This window comes from Porites lutea, chromosome 5 (genome assembly GCF_958299795.1).
Source record: "Porites lutea chromosome 5, jaPorLute2.1, whole genome shotgun sequence".
Lineage (NCBI taxonomy): Eukaryota > Metazoa > Cnidaria > Anthozoa > Scleractinia > Poritidae > Porites > Porites lutea.
The window spans coordinates 38516760-38535342 of record NC_133205.1 but is presented as its reverse complement, the minus strand read 5'-3'; the positions used below and the strand labels follow the sequence as shown (position 1 = coordinate 38535342).

The window sequence follows — 18583 nt, the reverse complement described above, 5'->3', positions numbered from 1 at the left end:
AATGCAGGCTCGTGTTTATCGTAGCAACTGGGAGGGAAAATTCAAGATGGACGCAACGAAGAAACCATTGTTAATACCCCCTGAATTCTCAAACTATGCAGAGAAACATGGAATTTTTCAGATTTATGAGGTGATGTTTTAATGTACTTTTACCTGTGTGTCGAAGTGTGCGCTTGCAAATGAGATGGCTCTTTACAAATTATTAATTCTCAGCCGCCTGTAAAAGCTAAAAAGCTGCTGGGCCGTAAAACTTAGTTTGACAGCGTTAAGCTTTCAGAGGTCTGCAATTAGAATATTTTAAATATTATGTGATTTTTACAGGCAATTGATGAAGTTGAAAAGAAGTGAGTAACCATGTCATGATAATTTTTAATAACTGACTGTGAAATCCTCAAGGATGTCTAGATCTGTGAGACAAGTTTGAAGAACAATTTAAGCTTACATGTATTTCATAATTTTTGTCTTTGTTTTTGCAGTGGCTCTTGACCAAGCTAGTTATAGAACAACCTGCAGATCCTTTGTCTTACTTGATAGGACTTTTGGGCCAAGATGGCAGTGGTAAGATTGCAAATTTAATTTAGAAATCAAGTCAATCATATTTTTGTGTAGATCTCCATCCTTAGACTAGAGGTAGATTACCCACCAAGTCGAAAGACGGTACCCTAGTTGCAATGTAACTGCCAGATATTAGATTTGTTACACGGAGATATTAGATTTGTTACTTGGAGTATCATGGAAATTTTCAAGAAGGAGAGGGATCTTTCAGGTCAAATGTTTTGGTCGTGCCACAAGGGGAATTTGCTTCAACCAATCTGGGTAGTGACACGTCATCAGTATGGAATTTCTGCGCTCATTTCTCAGATGTCATTTCGCGGGGAAACCAGTAGTAGCGTCGCGAAATGTTGGCTGTTTTTTCAGGCTAAGGTTCGACAAATTGTGACTCAAACGTATGTAGAAGAACCACCAGTAGCCTGCGAAAACATCCGTTTCTCCTTTCTCTTCGCCGCTGGGGATGTTTTGCATGGAGAAATGTCTGCGACTCAGCGGCAGAAATTCCATACTGATGATGCAAATCAATGTTTACATAATAAACCCGGTAGTCATGGGGTTCCAAATATAAATTTGTCCAATTTTACTTGTCTTCTGGTTGATTTTGGTAAAGTGTTGTGTTCATCTGCCAACGAGCTCCAGTGAAACTCAAATGCTTCTTCTAGAGAATACTATATTCCACAAATATTGACTGTTTTTTTAGAGATTCTTCGCGTTTACATTTGACCTTTGTGGCCTTTTGTCTTTTGTCTGTCATTCGTAAACAGTAGCTAAAACAATGTAACTACTCAGTGCTTATGACCAGATTCCAGATTCCAGATTCCAGATTTTACGTCGTCAGAATGGAATTTCTGTCGCTTAATCGCAGACGTTCCTCCACGCGAAACGTCCCCAGTGGCGAAGAGCGAGGAGAAACGGATGTTTTCGAAGGCTAAACCACCAGGTGTAACAAATCTAATAGAGACCTTTAGCATCAGGTTTTTTTATGGGTAACCGCAAACTGCACTTTGCAGTTACTCGTTTGCAGGTTCACAATGTCAAATTTTAGCAAGGTGTTCTTTGTTTAGTACCGCTGTTTTGTTTTCTGTTAAGTCGGAGTGCATGACACTTTTATCACCCAAAAAACATGAATAAAGAGTTCAAAAATCTAATGCGGGTATTTTCCTTGGCTCTTAGCTATAATATCTACTAAATAAAGGAACCTACTTCATGTCCTTAAACATGAGGCTGTACAACTCTTAGTGGCCAAAAACCTTGCCGTAAGGCACTTACCACTGAATGCCTTCCACATAAAGGAAAAAATGTATAGTAATCTATGTAGGTTTTGTGTTATTGTAAAACCTTTTAAGCCTAGACCATTACTGGTAATTATTATTTATAGTGCTGTAGATGTAACATTTTTTATACACATATTTCTTTTTAATCTTTCATAAAAGTTTAAGAAATAAACAGGATGCTAAATAATTTTTGTTACTATTATTACTAGTTCCACAGATTATAATTCATGGACCTCCAGCAGCAGGAAAAAGAACTATGGTAATTACATTTTGTAGTAAACAGTGTGAATCAAGACATACTGCTTTGCCTTTTGGCCATTACTCTTAATTTATGGTAACTTATTTTTTTGTTTGCAACAGACCATTAATTTGCTCAATGGCATCATTTTACTTCTACTACCAGAATCCTTTAGGATTTACCAAATTTAAATATTAAAGTAAAAATAAAATAAATTCTGGTCTTAGTAGTAGAAAGACATCATCGTGCAAACGGCCTATTACAGGAAGATTCATTGTGGATGAAAGGCAATTTAAGCCACAAACAACCAAATAAATGCCAAAGACTGCTTTACATCCCCGTTGAGTTTCTCTTAAAGTGCAACATAAACAGAGACATTATACCATGAAAAGGGCTGGGCCATTCTAGTAAAGCCGATTTAGTGAAGATGACAAGTTCTTGATGGTTTCATTGCAGTCTGTGATGGTCGCCAAACATTTCAATTGTGTGCATATTACACCTGATAATCTTGTGGTAGAATCAGATTCAAAAGCAGCAAAAAAGGTACAAGTAGTAATAAGCCTATAAAAGTACTGTACAACTGTATTATCTTAAGCCACACTGTTGGCTCTTCAGTTGATAAAGCATTGGTCTAAAGAGAAGATAGTCTTACTGGGTTCAATTCATGCAACTTGGGCCAGCCAAGGCCAGACGAAATGAACCAAACTGGCTGGGTTACATTCCTGAAAAGTTTGATGTCTGTGTTAGTTTAGTTTGCTTGAATGAGTTTTGATTGACCGATTCAAAGAGGATTCAGTTAAAAGGTTACCATAGCATTAATTGCACATGTAAAAGTTAGTTTGACAAATATTCTGGCTGTATTATGGTCTAAAAGTGAAGCAACAAAATAACTGAAAAAGAAGTTACTGCCGTCTACCTTTTTATTCAAGTGGCTGAACCTTGGCAAGGCTCTGATGACCATGGAGATAAAAGGAACTTCCTCAGGAAATAATTGTCATGCTTTATGTATTGATTGAATAAAAGCACGCTTGTAACTTCCATTTTGCATGAGCAAATAAACTAGATCTTGCTTCTGGTTTTAGTTTATGTCTTTATATCAGTATAATATTTTGAGCAAAAATGTTTTTTTTCAATTTGATAATTTTCAATGTATATTTTATAGGCTCAAGAGTATATGTCAGCCAAAGAGGTAACAAAATTACTGTTCAATTCACAAATACATAAAAAAATGTAATACTCATTCTAAAAGTTTTGTGAATTAATTACCTAGCATTTACAGGGTGAATATAGCTGTTTACTTTTAGTTTTAATTACCCGTAATTTATGATTTTATTTCTATTTCTTTTTCGTTTCAATTTTCCTTTTTAATTTTCCTTTACATTTTGTACAAAACTAATGAGAGCCAATTATTTCATTTTCAGTCAGTTCCCACTCATGTTTGGGTCACCTTGATAAAAGAAAGACTTTCCAAAGAAGACTGCATCAGTAAGGTACGCTATACAAATGTATGTAGTTACATAAACAGTTTTTAAAGAAACATAATTAAATAACCCTCGGTGTATGATGGGAGTACATGCACGTTGCTACACCGGCTTGTTTTCAGGCAGTCCACTTAAATACATTGTAGTTTAATTAAATTATAGAAAATTTTAATTTCCAAAATTAAGAGAACAAGTGTGACCTCTCAAGGAATTAACTTGGGATTCCAAGAACAAATCAGTCTGGACTCAAACTCAACATAATTGGGACGTTTGTATACATGCAATACAATTACCAGTACAGTTGAACCTCTCTACAATGGCCACCTTGGGGACAGAAGAAAGTACTCGTTGTAAAGAGGTGGCCATTATAGAGAGGTTTTAAACAAAAGTCAGTGTATGGATTTTTTGTCCGCTGGGACGAAAAAAAGTGGCCGTCGTAGAAAGGTGGACATTAACAGAGGTTTGACTGTACATGTATATGTATTTCATTTTTCTAGAGTAAGACTAGTGCACTGAAGGTCTCCTCTTTATGGTTCACATAATAAAGTGCATTTTTCATGGCTGACTGTACAGAAACAAAATAGTAATCATTGAGTTAGCTTGAGCTCAAAACATAGAAAAATCTGTTGTCCTGGAGCAAAGAGAACCAATGGCACATTATAATATTTAGAACTTCTCACAGGGGACTCTGATTTTTGCCTCTTTTTTTGCAGGGCTGGTTGCTTGAGGCTTTTCCACAAACGAGAGAACAGGTTTCTTATGCAGTTTTTCTTCTCAACTTAGTTTATAAGTATAGGGCTTTTATAACATTATTTTCTTTTATTTAAATAATATGGTATTTGCATGGGATTGTTTTTTTTAATGTTACCCTGGAAAAGACTTGTAAATACACAAATGATTTTTTTATTATTATTTTTTCTGGGTGGGGGTGGGGGCTAGCAGTTTATTATTGCATTTGGTTTGTTAAAGTGGGAGTTTGAATTTTATAAGTGTCCAGTGGAACCACAGGTGGTCCAAGCTCGAAATATGACCATCAGCACTGTTGTGTAACGTTCAGAATATAAGGATTTGTATGGGAGAAAAAACAGTTGTTTGTGTAGTCTACGAATGTAAAAGGATTGAAATAAAAAAAGGCTAACCTCACTTGAGTGGATCATTATAATTATGTTTCTGGGAAACTGCCCACCTACCCCTCCCCAAAGCTATTGGTTTTCACATGTAACTTTTCATACACTTGTCCATGTGAGATTTAAACAAGTTCTATTTTTCATTGTTACAATCTCTAGGCTCAAGCACTGCAAGCAGAGGGAATAATGCCAAAACATTTTGGTAAGGTTTGATAACTTGCTCTTTTTTCAATACTTTCTCTTTGGTTTCTAAACTAAAAAGAGACAAGCCCTTCTTTAAACGGACAAGTTAAATATGAGATTATTTCTTCTTTACTCACATTACCATCATAAGGGCTCATTGATTTGCAGAGTAGAATTTTCTAGATTCTACACTCGAAGTAAATTATTTCACCATTTTCAGAAGTTTAACCATTTACCATTTACAGGAGCCTATTGCCCTACCATTTAAGAACCACAAGCAACCTTATTCCCAGGGTCCTCTCCTACTCACCATGGGGCCGAGTAGGAGAGGGCCCTGGGAATAAGGTTGCTTGTGGTTCTAAAATGGTAAATGGTTAAATTTTAATTGATAACTTTTTCATGTGTCCTTACCATTTCATCAAGCAGTGATGCGTTAGCTGTCAGAAAGTATAATCTGCTTTGAATGGATATGTATAATTTTTAAAAAACATACATTGTGATTATTTTTAGTGCTTCTTGAGGCTCGAGACACAGTCCTGATAGAAAGGGTGATGGGCAAAAGAATTGACCCTGATACTGGAGGTAGGATATTATTATTTATTACAACAGTAATTATTTATAACAAGATGACCATACAGTTACTTACAGTTATTCTAGAGAATTATTTGGCTGTTACACCATAAAAGTCTCAAAGTAAGCCCTCTGACCACAGTTATATTCCCCAAATTTATACATCAAAATTGCCTCTTCTTCTTCTGAATACATGCCCCTGAAGCTTTTATTTCGCATTTGCCCTCAAATACACTATTAGCCTGCGAATACAGCAATCTCTCCTCACTCGTTTCTGCAGTGGACATTTTGATGTTCTCATGTTCAATGGTGATTTCCACTTCCCTGGGCAAAGGGTCTCTAACTTTTGGATAGAGCTTCCACTCTTTAGAACGCTCAAAGTCCGAATAATTTATTCAAATACAATTATCCTACCTTCCTTTTTAGAATAGTAGTAAAATAGAGGCCAAACCAAAGGAACTCTTTCAAATGTTTTAAAACTACAAATTAAATGTTCATAATTGACTACCTGAGTTAAAGGGGAAATGATTAGGTACAACAAAGGGAATTCAGCTGCTTAGTTTAGAGTTTGGAAATGTATGTGTATAAAGATTGGTATCTTCCATCTGCACCCCAAGAACTGTCTGTTATAGAGTTTCCAGTGAATTCCTTACAAGCAAAATGCACAGTAGAACAGCTGTAAAGATAATGATGTATTTTTTCCAGATGTGTATCATTCAACATTTGACCCTCCTACTGATGCTGCTGTAGTTCAGCGCCTTGTTCCTGATCCCAAGTCCTCTGAGAAAGTTATGATTGAAAGACTGATGGAGTACCACAGGTAAGCAGTGGTTAGATTGAAGCCTGCTTCAACTGATATTCCAACATGAAAGCAGCAAGGGAGAAACACCAGAGGTTTCATGAAAATAAAAAAGATCGTCGCAGTGAAATAAACAACCTAGGCGGTTGAAAAAGAACCTGAAAAAAATGAGACTTGACCAGGAATCGAACCCTGACCTTTGCGATGACTAGATGCAATGCTCTATCCATTAAGCTAACCAAGCCAACTGGAGAGCAAGTATTGTGAGTTCCCAATATGAATGGAAATATATGAAATGACTCGTGTGATATGGGTTTGAAAGGGACAGAGCAGAGAAATTGTGTGTGCAAAAATGCAAAAAGGGCATGAAGGAGGGAGGATGGGAAGGAAAGTCTTCCACAATCCCTCCCTCCATCCCTCCCTCAGGCGACCAGTTTCCTCTTTCCCTCCTGTTGTACAGGACAGGACAGTCTTTGTTTTCCCCTAGAGCACCACTGAACAGCCAAATTTTGTAAGCAACTAATGCGTAGCTGTTTATATGAATTTTATGCAGACATATTGATGGCATTTTAATGTGTTATGAGAAGATTTACAAATCTGTCAATGTTGATCAGCCAAAAACAGATGTCTTTTCACAAGGTGATCGTTATTATTTTTGATTTATTGATATTAATTTGTTTTGTATAACGTCACAGATTATATAATGAACATTTCTTATCCAGGATTTATAATATGAACATGATGAATGTATTTGATTTACAAGATCAATCTACCTCGGGGAGACTTGAGCGAAATTCCAGTCGGGGACACAGATATTTTTATAAGTCACACACTCCGTGGCGACATCACAAAAATCAAGTCTTTCCCAGGAGTGAGCATTTTTCACCTTTCTGCATGTTTCATTGCGTCCAGCCTTTTCACGCCGCGCGCCACGCGTCACGCGACACTTAACGCGTAAAAAGAAAGTGGCATAGACTACGAGACGTGCCTCATTTTCACATGGATAGTAGATCAAGAAGCGGGCGAATTACCCAAGTGCGCGTAATCGCCACCCGTGAGGAAGGTGACACGCGGAAGGAATTTTCTCCCCTTTCTCCGCGTCTCGCCTCTCCTCGCGCGCAGCGTTTTTCACGCGAGCCCGCATATTGCGTTCCCTCAACTATCCCTCAGGAAAATGAGTGTCTACTCAGTAGTCTAAAAGTAGTGCGGCCTGGTTCAAAGAAGAAGATGCTGGTATTAGAACAAAGGCAACTCCAAGCCAAGGGATACTATAAACTTGAAAGTGCTTAAAGTAGCCGTATCATGAGAATTTTCCCAAGATTTGATGCAGGCAAAACTAGAATTTGCTTACACTCGCTGATGCATAATGGTGAAACTGCTGCGTGAATTCAGTTCTAGTGTACTTTAAATATAGTTAGGGAACCTGTGCATATGACAACAAGCGTGTCTATCTCACTGTTGTAGTGATGGCCTACCTAAAGATGAATCACCGAGATAGCGCTCCTCATACTCCCAGACTCATTCTTTTGGGTCCTACTGGGTGTGGTAAGAGTGTACAGGCTGAACTTCTGGCCAGCAAATACGGTCTGGTGAATGGTAAGTTAACACAAAAAGTTTATGAGCAGACATTTAATTTATGACCCTTCGTTATACTGTGCACAGCGCCTCTTTTTGCGCCAAAAATTGTAGTCCGTCGTGGTCGATCCGTTCAAGCTGCCATGTAAAACCTCCTTTTGGTTGTGAGATTGGGTTGGCAAGTCCACGTCAGTTTTCAGTTTTCTTAATATTTCGACTTCATTTCAGACACTTTTAAAACCCTTTCAGTCATAATAGTGGCCAAAGTAAAAACTCGCAAGAAAAACCCAGTAAGTTTTAAATTTTGTAAAATCTTAAGAAACAAATGGTGCTATGCAACAGGTCTGCGAAAGAGGTTTCTAGTTGAGTGGTAACATAAAAGGATTTCGTCCATAGTCTCAAAAGTTGGAACGACATACGAAATGAATAGCATCATATGAAAGTACTGCTGAAGAGGTTTCATTTGAATAGTAACACCATAGGATTTCATACACAGACTCAAACGTTAGAACAACATACTGTATAAATAACACCATGTGAAACTACGGCAGAGAGGTTTCATTGAATGGTATTACTGTAGAATTTCATTCACAGATTTAAAAGTGAGAGTGTCAAAAAAAGTCGGGCCACACCTTGAACTTTAAAAACAGTTGAAGTAAAAACGCAAAGCAGTTAAATATGAGTTTTCTGAACAAAAATGTACCATAAAGTGATTTCTTTTACTTACGTCGCTACCTACGGTCTTTACATTGTTATGGCATGAGTAAAGGGCTATCGATCTTAGCTACATGTATTGTAATATGGAGTAGACATTACGAAAAACTAGGCTCTTTACGCGGGTTGCCTATATGGGTACCATACGTCACATGTGAGGTTCAAAATAACGACGTTGTGCTTGTTGCTTTTTAGTTTCTTGTACAGAGCTGATTAAACAGTCCCTTGTGGATGATTCAAAGCTTGGCGAGGCTGTGAGACCATATGTGGAGCGAAAAATGCTAGGTAAGAAGATAACACCGTCCTTTTGTTCAATCGATTTCAGTAAACAGGGTACGAGTGAAGGCCTCAAAGTGATCCTTGTTGTCAAAGTGATCCTTGTTGCCAGCCTGAGAAAATAGCGACGAACGCACACTGGTTTCCCCGCGAAATGTCGTCTAAGAAACGAGCGCAGAACTTCCATGCTGATGACGTGTCACTACCCAGAACCGTAGGTAGTGTTTCTGAATGGTGATGCCGCGAGGGAACTTTCCTTCAAGCAACCAGAAGCAGTGCCCATATCTGGGCGGTGACACGTCATCAGTACGGAATTACTGCGATTGTTCCTCAGACGTCTTTTGGTAAGGAAACTAGTGGTGGCGTCTTTTGAATATTAGGGCAACCTCGTCCCCACAAAGCCAGCGAAAACTCGCCCTGGGGACGAGGTTGATTTTAGGGAACAACAACTTTGCACGTGCATCACGCTTTTTTGTTGATTTCTTTGCCTTCTCCGCACGACTACGACGTGAGACTTCCACGTTCCTCGTTTCACGTTTTATGGGGGACGTGAGCACATGACAACGATTTCCTTTTTTCTTTTGTGAACTCAGATACAGCTCTTTAGAATTCAACTTCTAAAATAATAGCCATCTTTTGACTAATTTATAGTGTTGGGATAAGAGCAATGAAGTTTGAAACAGCGCGAATTCACCTTTTGGGTGACGTTTTCTCTGTCGTTGCTGCCTAAGCTCCCTATAGTCGTCTTCAAAAATACAGCTACTAAATGTTTCGTTTTCTTTGCCTTTACTTCCTAGTCCCCGATGACTTAGTTCTTCAGTTGCTACAAAATCGCCTTGCACAGCTTGACGCTGTCACAAAAGGTTGGGTAATACACGGCTTCCCCAAGACCAGGGAGCAAGCAGAGTCGTTAACGAGAGCTGGATATGAACCCAATAGGTACACAAGCCCGAATACGTTCGCTCAATCTTTTATAACAGATTATACAGTGGTCACATAGCTGTATGTAGAATTGTTAAATGTAGTGGCATCGAAATGTCGAGAAGCAGAGCATGTCATAGTTAGGGGGAGCTACAGAAAATGACTTAAAACTGTAATAACCCTATAAATGTTTACGCCATATTTCATCCCCGACGTGCATCGTTTGTGAACAGCTTGATTTTTTTTCTTTTGCATTTGCACTGTTGGTGCGTGAGTATTCTTTTTCATTTAACTGTCCTGAGAATTCGTTGTTGTGAAACCTTTTTAGGTTGAAAATTGCAAAACGAAGCTTGGTAGTCAGTAAAATTTGAGAGTCTTACTTAAGCACATATGAGGACATTTATGTGATTACTCATCAGTGTTGTTGATTGATTAAGGGTGGTGTTTATGGACGTACCAACAGACACTATCCTTGAGAGACTAACCTTAAGAAGCGTAGATCCAGTTACTGGGGAAAGGTGAGTATTGGCACTTCAAGTAACCTCTTTAACATATTCACTGTTGGTTTTGCCCCGGGCATGAATATCTTCGTTGATAATGGTAACAGGACTGAGTGGAGTCCAATTCGGTCTGTAATCATACAAGTGATTAACATAATCGGGCGACGGCGTAGCAGGATCACGAGTATGGTTACAGACCGAATTGGACGACACGAAGTTCTGTTGCCAATTAATCATGGCTGTAACAAAATCTGTGATTTTTTTGGACCTTTCAAATTAAAAAACATGAAATTCCAAGCGTTTTTTTGTTAGCGGTGAAAAAAAGCCATTGAAGTGTACGCGTGCGATGGCGCGTGCTGTCCAATTACTTGGGCATGACGCGTACTCTCCTATTACACTGTCCTTTTAATGCTGAAATCAGGACAGATGATAGCCAGTCATATTTGAGAAAATTGTTATAGTTATGATTATGCACTTGTCACCGGAAACCCCCACGCCGGGGAGACGTGGGGCATACGTGGGGATTTGTAAGTGCTTAGATGACTTACCAGCCCCCAGGGGGTGGGGGAATAGTTCACTTTAGACAATTTATATTGTAGACGGGGACTGTACTCTAGTCCGAAGCACATGGTCGATTGTTCAAAAGGTATATATACATCCCATCTACCCTTGGAGGACCTGTTCATACTGCTAAGGGGACTGATGAGAATCAGTTGAAAAAAAACCTCGATTTAGCAGCTGATGTGTATATTTCAAGAGTGCAAGGGGCTCCATGTGGGGAAGCGAAAGTACACTTGTACAAAGATGCTGGTGGTCTTGAAGCCAAGAAACTCTTAAATAGGAGGAAGATGCTGCTGAAATTCTTAAGCGGAAAATCCACTGAAAAAGAAAGTTTGCAGAGAAACCATCCTGAAATGTACAAGTATTTTCAACAAGTTTGGAAAGTGTATCCCAGTCGCAAGTTGCCAAACTTGTCTAACAAGTACTTTTTAGTGCTTGCTTTGTGCTTTCAACCGGGATGCCCACATAGCCTGTGTATGGCTGGGAACAAAGAACAGAGTTGCTGGTATGAAGGTGGACCTCCCCTTACTTATTTCCCACTTCCAGTCCCTGATTCTGCAAAACCATGGGGCGGTAACTGCTCCAGCTGTAAAGGTCAATGTCCCGGTCACTATATGAAGCCACATGAATTGTCACAGTGTTTCCAAGGTGTGTCAGAAAAGTAGGACTTTGCATATTTCGCTATTAAATGTTAACCAGTCTCTGAAAAATCCAAACCTTTAGTCGGGGCTTAAACTAAAAATTTTCCCCTTTAAGGTGGGGCTTTTTCTTCCTTTTTTTCGTTCAGCTGTCTAATGCCCCACGTCTCCCCTGTTTACACGGGTGGGTCCAGACAACAGCCAGAAACTTGAACCGATCCGCCTTTCGTTTACACGGGGACCGGCGGAACAACTTTTGACCTGGTCAGAAGTACGGACTCGTGTAAACAGCAGTACAATCTGTGACAGAATTTGCACGGTTCCGTGTAAAGGGTTTGCACAGATAAAAAATTCTTCCGTTCACAAATTTCCCCAGACCCGTGTAAACGGCGTCTAAAGTGGCTCGATTAGCGTTTTTAGGGGCCGCCCCTACAATACCTCAATACCTCCCAAGTTTAGGCATTAACTAGATCGTTACTTAACAAGGATATCGGAAAACCGTCACCCGAATTGTTTGAGATAAAGATAATTATGCCTCAGCAGTTTCGCTCTGAAAAATATAATTATTTTAAAACGTGTGAAAATAGTTGATAGGGATAGAAGAAGGGTTTGATGAGCTTGCGTTAAGGAGCTCTTTTTATGTGGTCGGTCTACTGCAAATATGGAAACTGTGTGATTATTTTTTTTAAATTGATCTATTCGAGGTTGATTATAATTTTGCATGTCCTTAAAGTTTTAGGACTTTTAAACCTTGAAGGCATAAAATGAAGCCCCCCAATGCCCTTTTAATTGTCACAGATTCTGTGTTATGAGAGTTCGTTTTATTCAAGGGATTGTCAAATAATTATTCACTTCTTTTGGCTTGTTAGATATCACTTGATTTACAATCCACCTCGAACAAATGAAGTTAAACAACGGTTACAAACGGTGAGTACTCTGTTTTTATCAAATGTTCAAAAAAAATGTTAGTTATGGGCCAGTTGTTCAGAAGATAGATAAATCACTATCCAGTTCAGTGGATTTGACAGTGGATAACTATTAGGAAAACTAGTTGCGTTATCCAGTGGATAGTGATTTATCCGGTGGATAGCGCTATCCACCTTTTGAACAACTGGCGCTTGGACAACTTTGTGTTCTGTTTCGATTCAGAGCCCAAAAGACGTAGAGTCAGCGGTCAACCACCGGATGGCCGAGTACCAGGCCTACATTGAGGAAATCGGAGAGTACTACGAGGGGACTGGGGAGCACGTCAATGCTGATCAAGATATACACACCGTGTTTGAGTGTATTGAGAGTATAATAGTAAACCCAATACCACGAAAGGAGTAATATCACTGGAGTATGGAGGTTGCATGGAGGATATTTGTAAACGAAGTTGTAAATATTAACAAGCATTTAGCTTTGAAGACAGTGTATCATAGACGTAACTGAAATCTTTTTTAATTCCAGTTGTCGAAATCTTGTTCTTGAGAATCGCAGCTGTTGTAATAAATAAACCTTTGGCTGCAATAAACGATTTTGAATTTGCATTCACGTAGAGGTGGCTATCATGTGCTCAGATGATTAGACAGGAGACTTGCGGACGGGAACATCGATGTTGAAGGCTTGTGGGGGAAACTCGCCAATCAACTCACTGGGGTTAACAGGAATCTGCCTGTGATTGAGTTTCTTAACGTTTACTGCTAAATATGCAGCACTGTGCACATATGCGTGGTTTGACGAAAAAAAAGGAGCTACTAGCGGAAACCAATTGAGTGCTGCGTTTATTATTTATAACATAACAACAGCTAGAATAACAACCTTTAATATTACATCAAACTAAAGATTTCAAGCTGTTATCCACATAGAGACGGTTATATAGGAAGCTAGCCTCTTCTTCTTGGTATAGAAATACGTCGTCACTTGCGAACTTCTTTAAGGCGAAGTTAGCGCAGCCTTTAGTCCTATAGTCCTCTGGGTCACTGTCGATGTGGCCAGCAGAGAAAATTGCGATGCTCTGTGGGTTTACGGGGACCTGGTGGAACATGCCTTCAAAATTGCCCATGACGGCTACAAGTTCCTGACGAAAGCGGCACAACATACTAAGTTGTTTGTTCGATCCTTGCCTTCGATGAGGCATCTGTTGAGGGATTCGCTGAAATTCCACTCGACATATGAAAACGACTCTTATTTTGCCTTGAGTTTTTGGTTGGTATACGGTGTGGTATGCGGGATGCACCGCACTATTTTCCTTTGCGCCTGGAAAATTCTTGGCGTGGCCACCGCTGATTGTATTGCCTAAAAAGGCCAGGTAGTCTGCCTTATGCTTAAGCCTTTTTTTAAAATCTGTTGACACAATTCAGAGCATCTTTCTTGTTGTTAGGCAACGTTATCGATTCTTGCCTGAACGGTAGTGGCGTCTCGTAAATACCATAACATCTGATGACTTCCTTCATTAACCTTTGATAAGAACTTCAGAACGCCGGTTGCAAAGGTTTTATCATCAAACGTTTCCTTTCTCGTGTGGATCCAAATTACTTCTTCTAGGGTTACTCTTTTAGTTGGTTTCGCTGCCTGTTCGTTACAGGATTCTACGATATTCTTGCTTCTCTCTCGAATTTGCAGTATTCTGCGAATGGGGAGATATCCAGTCTTGTTTGCAGCTTCTGTCGATACTGAACTTTTATCTTCATTAACCAAATGGCGATACCAAGTAGCTTAGTAGCTTCCTGGTCATTTTCTTGGTTTTCTTCTGGACCGTTGAGAAAATTAAGATACTCAACAGTGTTCATTGCTGTGAGACAACGATGAAAGAAGTCTGAGAATTTCCTAAAACCATAGTCATCGTCTGAAAGATTATTGGAAACTACACGCAAAGGTATAAAACAAGAAAGCGCTCTGATACTAAATATTACATAACAAAGACATTGATCACCTATGTAAGTCTTTGTCGATGAAGTAACAAAGTCCAAAACATAAACGATAGCAAAAACGGGTTTGAGAAAAACGGCGAAGGAACGTACCTCTGTCCCGTATAGAGAATTAAGTCAGCAAACAACAAAACAATAGTGAATAGTGTCGAGCATAAACGAGAAATCAAAGGCGCCCTATTACTTTAAAGGTCAGTTGCGAAATGGAGGTGTCACTATAAGGTAACGCAACAGTGATGATTGTAGTAACGCTCACACGACCAATTAAAGCCCAGGCTCGAATAAGCGCCCATCCCTCCGCCTCCAACCCCCCAAACTGAAGTGCATAACAGGAGTATTGATTATTAGCTCACTAATTTAGCTGACAATGATATCGAAATTGACGAAATACTAAAAGGGGACTTTCCGGAAGAACAAGGTTTCCTCAAAGTGTGAAGGAAGCAGTGAACTCATTTGTAAACGCAGAAACGTATACACGCGTACAAACGTTCAACAAGCCGCCATGTTCAACATTGTAATTCATCCGCAAAACTATTTTACAGACCCCCCTAGTGGACTAGGGAGGAGAAATTCCAAAACAGGGGTACAGACGGAATGAAGCTTCTGCTCCTCTGACCCCTCTCTTAAAGGACACTGCCAACAGTGTAAGAAGTTGCTAACATACACAGAAACAAGTAACAGTTAACAACGGCTGGTCTGCCTGATCTGCCTACGCTATTGTATTATTGTTGATTTCAATCATGTAGATACTTTGGGAATTTTTTTCCTTTAACTTTTAAATTGTATACATCCTCTTCTCAGGGCCCCTATGGATACCAGCCTCGATGCTGAATGGGCTATCCCATTTAAATAAGGTTACTTTACTTACTCTAGGCCCGCAAAAATGTAAAAAAAATATATAATAAAAAAAATGTCACAGAAGCCTATTAAACTTGTACAATATTCAAGCTAAAATTGTTCAATGTCAGAGTTAATGAAGGGGTTATTCCCAGTCACCATAACGATTCGGAGGTCTTCTTTCTCTTCCACCGCGGCTTCTTACAGTCTCCTAAGGCTGTTGACCGAAAGATTTCCTCTCACCTCTCTCTGTCTCATTGTGATGAGTAGATTGTAAGACACAAGGCAACACTTTTTCATCGGCATTACTCGTACCAACGTCAACTTGAATATTTTCCGCATCACTCATGTCACCTTCAAAACCGTCCGTATCAGATTCGCCCTCCTTTGTCATTGCTGCTAGAATAAAATCCGCAGACACCGTGGTAGCACACTTCCTGTAGGCTCGCCTCCTCTGGCAACAACTGAAACGGGGCCACTGATGATAACAGGCTGAATCTTTTTATCGCCACCAGCTCGAGATACAACAGGCGTAGTCTCTTCTCCCTCCGAAATCCAGCTCCTCAACGCGAGCCCGAGGTACGGCTTAAGACGATCTTCATGGGTCGCCTTCGGTTTCGCTCTTCGACTTCGTTGTATGCGGTACGTTACGTCCGACAACATGGACACTAATAAGTAGGAAAAAATTCCCAGTCACCAACTGTCACCAAACCGGAAAGGCTTGCTGATTACTCGATTGTCATAGTTTCTCTTCTGGATTTCGGGTGCCTTTCCTACGTGTCGCCTCGCTGTCTCGAGTACACTAGCCGATCTCTGTTGTAATGCCAATGCATATTCGGTTGATGAAGAGAACGCGTCGGGGTTTGACTCAGTGATTACATCTAATAACACTTCAATTTGCCACCCCAGTATTCGGAAGTAGCGGACAATCTCGATACTCAGTCTCATAGATAAGCGAATCCATGAACGCTATCCACCTCTAGCTGTCCCTCTGGTTCCTTGACCTTCAGAACGGTGCGGAGATCAGTTCTCGTGTGACATTTCCGCCCATGTAAGTAATGGCGAAACTGCTTAACAAAGTCCACTAACGCCTAGAGTTCTTTTCTTGTTACATAGTAGTTTCTCTCAGCTCAGGACTGGCATGCGCAACAGGATGCGCTACCCCATACATCACCTGACTTAGGACAGCAGCTCCAGTGCCATGATTGCTTGCGTCTGTGTCGAGTACAAATGCTGTTGTACACTCAGGGTGTGACAAGACCAGAGCAGTCGACATTAAGATCTTCAACTAGTCAAATGATGACTGGCACTCAAATGTCTAAGCAAGGTCAACATGAGTTTCATTCAGTTTGTGAAGCGGTCTAGTCACTTGAACAAAATTAGAAAAAAGCGTCGATAATAGCTGGCAAATCCTAAGAAGCTCTTTACGTCAGTCGCATTCTTTGGCACTGGCCAATCACACACGCTTTCCACATTAGCAGGGTCAGCATCGATACCACGCTCACAAAACAAAGTGGTCTAGATACTGACGCTCAGCTGAAACAGCACAAATTTGCCTGGTTCAAGCTTAAGTCCAAGAGATTTAAACCGTGTAAACACCTCCTCTAAGCGTCAAAGTTCCGCTGCAAACGATTTCTCATACAGAATGACATCACCAAAATATATCAAGCACGTTTCAAACCTGAGTCCCGAAAAAATCAGTGCCATTAATCGCTCAAAAGTACTTGGTTATTACGTAAGACCAAAGGGCACAACGATCCGCTCATACAGCCCTGCGTTAGTCACGAAGGCAGCCTTGCCACTGCTAGCTGGATCCACTGGAACCAGCCAGTATCCTGAAGGCAGATCCAAGGTGATGAACCATTTTGCTCCAGAACGCACGCTCAAAGAGTCCTTAATGTGCGGCAGCAGATAAGCATCCTTGAAAGTCACCGCATTCACTTGCCTACAATCAACGCAAAATCTTTGGGAACCATCTTTTTTAGTCAGCTAGCACTAAGGGAGAAGACCACGGACTGTTTTATCGCCTAAACAAGTCGTCTACTTGCCTCTCGATTTTTGGTAGGTCTCTCATTTCTCGTATCAGTGTGGAATCTTATCAGGTTGGTCCTGCCCAGATCTCAGAGGGAGAATACATCTTTGTGTCGGTACAACATCTCAGCGACCGCCTGACTTTCCTCTTCGACCAACTGTTTTGATCTACGCTTTAAGAGGATCTGGTAACGTTTCCTTAATCTCGTCTCCACCCCCGTGTATTTTGTGAGATGCACTTTTAGAGCAATCCGAGGTCTGATCGGGAATCTCCAGCCCTGCTACACTGGTCACTGGTTTAGCCACAGCTACGACAATTTGCGCACTCATAATTTGCGCTTTGTCCGATGTGTTAAAAATTCGCACAGGAACAAGGCTTGCTCATCCTGCAGACACTAGAGTTCCGCCGACGTACAAGCCTTTCTCTTGAAGACGGGTGCCGCAAGGTTCCAGGATTCGCACCCCTTGATTGGCAGCTCAGGCGATGACCTATGGTGGAAGAGATGGGCGGGTACTACTGCCACACATTCGGCTGTATTACTACAAGACGGTGCGTTATACATCTGAGGGTAAGTTGTTGACCACTTTCACTACAACAGTCCATCTCCTCGCCATTAATAACAAGTCGTTGTTGTATCAACAACATCACCAGCTCAACAAAACTAATGTGGGAGCTGTCGGCTGGGACCCGCACGGCGGATCAGCATTTACGGTTATAAGCGTGCCAGTAAATTCAATAAGGGCGTAACAACTGTTCAAGCGCCCACTGCCTGGGTGATATGGCTGTGCGCATGCGTGAGGTACTGGCCAATTGGTTTAAGCCGTTGGTTGTTAACCGTTGGTTGGTGTATATGTGCCCCTTGCTTTAAGTTTGTCTAATCCAAACCGGCTCAATGATTCTTCGATTCATTTTAAACCTAAGCTCTCCCTTTTCCTTTTTTTCTGCTTTTTCCCTCCCCTCTCCATTTTACGCCACTCCCCACTATCTGAATACCTGGAACAGGCTAAAGCGACCGTTGAAAATCATAAATCCAGGTTGAGAAACCTAATTTAATTTGCGGCAGCACACCAAAGGGACCTCAGGATTCTCAAAGATTAGTGTGCTGCTCGCCTTAGTGGGGTCTCCCAACATATATTTTTTATACCTTAGAAAAAGCTAGATAAGGACATGAATAGTAAACATGAATAGAAAGGCCTTTGTCGAACATTTGGTTTTCATGGGAGGTTCTTCTTCATTCCTGGTGCGAAGCAATATTTTCTTTGTTTTGCATCTTGAAAATTTATAAAGATGCCAATGTTGCAGCCAACAACGGTACCTACAGTGACCAAAGGAAATCTAATCCCAGCAACTCAAAATAACACATTTCGAATAACTTTTGGAGGTACGTAAAGACTCC

General features: G+C 40.4%; 1 protein-coding gene across 1 annotated transcript; it reads left to right on the top strand.

The window, feature by feature from the left end:
• The first annotated feature begins 8 nt into the window (after nucleotides 1-8).
• LOC140937302 (adenylate kinase 8-like) lies at nucleotides 9-12942 on the top strand. The gene is made up of 17 exons (XM_073386848.1): nucleotides 9-130; nucleotides 477-558; nucleotides 2036-2085; nucleotides 2521-2607; nucleotides 3227-3253; nucleotides 3486-3554; nucleotides 4259-4297; nucleotides 4832-4874; nucleotides 5366-5437; nucleotides 6131-6245; nucleotides 6778-6863; nucleotides 7689-7820; nucleotides 8709-8798; nucleotides 9587-9728; nucleotides 10148-10228; nucleotides 12279-12336; nucleotides 12559-12942. Exons 1-17 carry the CDS (start codon nucleotides 47-49, stop codon nucleotides 12736-12738), a joined length of 1437 nt encoding a protein of 478 aa, XP_073242949.1. The 5' UTR covers nucleotides 9-46; the 3' UTR covers nucleotides 12739-12942.
• The last annotated feature ends 5641 nt before the right edge of the window (nucleotides 12943-18583 follow it).

Coding starts and splice junctions, on each gene's coding strand:
- LOC140937302 (XM_073386848.1), top strand. CDS start 47: ATGGACGCAACGAAGAAACCATTGTTAATACCCCCTGAATTCTCAAAC. Junction 3,254..3,485: donor AGTATATGTCAGCCAAAGAG/GTAACAAAATTA, acceptor TTTCATTTTCAG/TCAGTTCCCACTCATGTTTG. Junction 8,799..9,586: donor TGTGGAGCGAAAAATGCTAG/GTAAGAAGATAA, acceptor TTTACTTCCTAG/TCCCCGATGACTTAGTTCTT.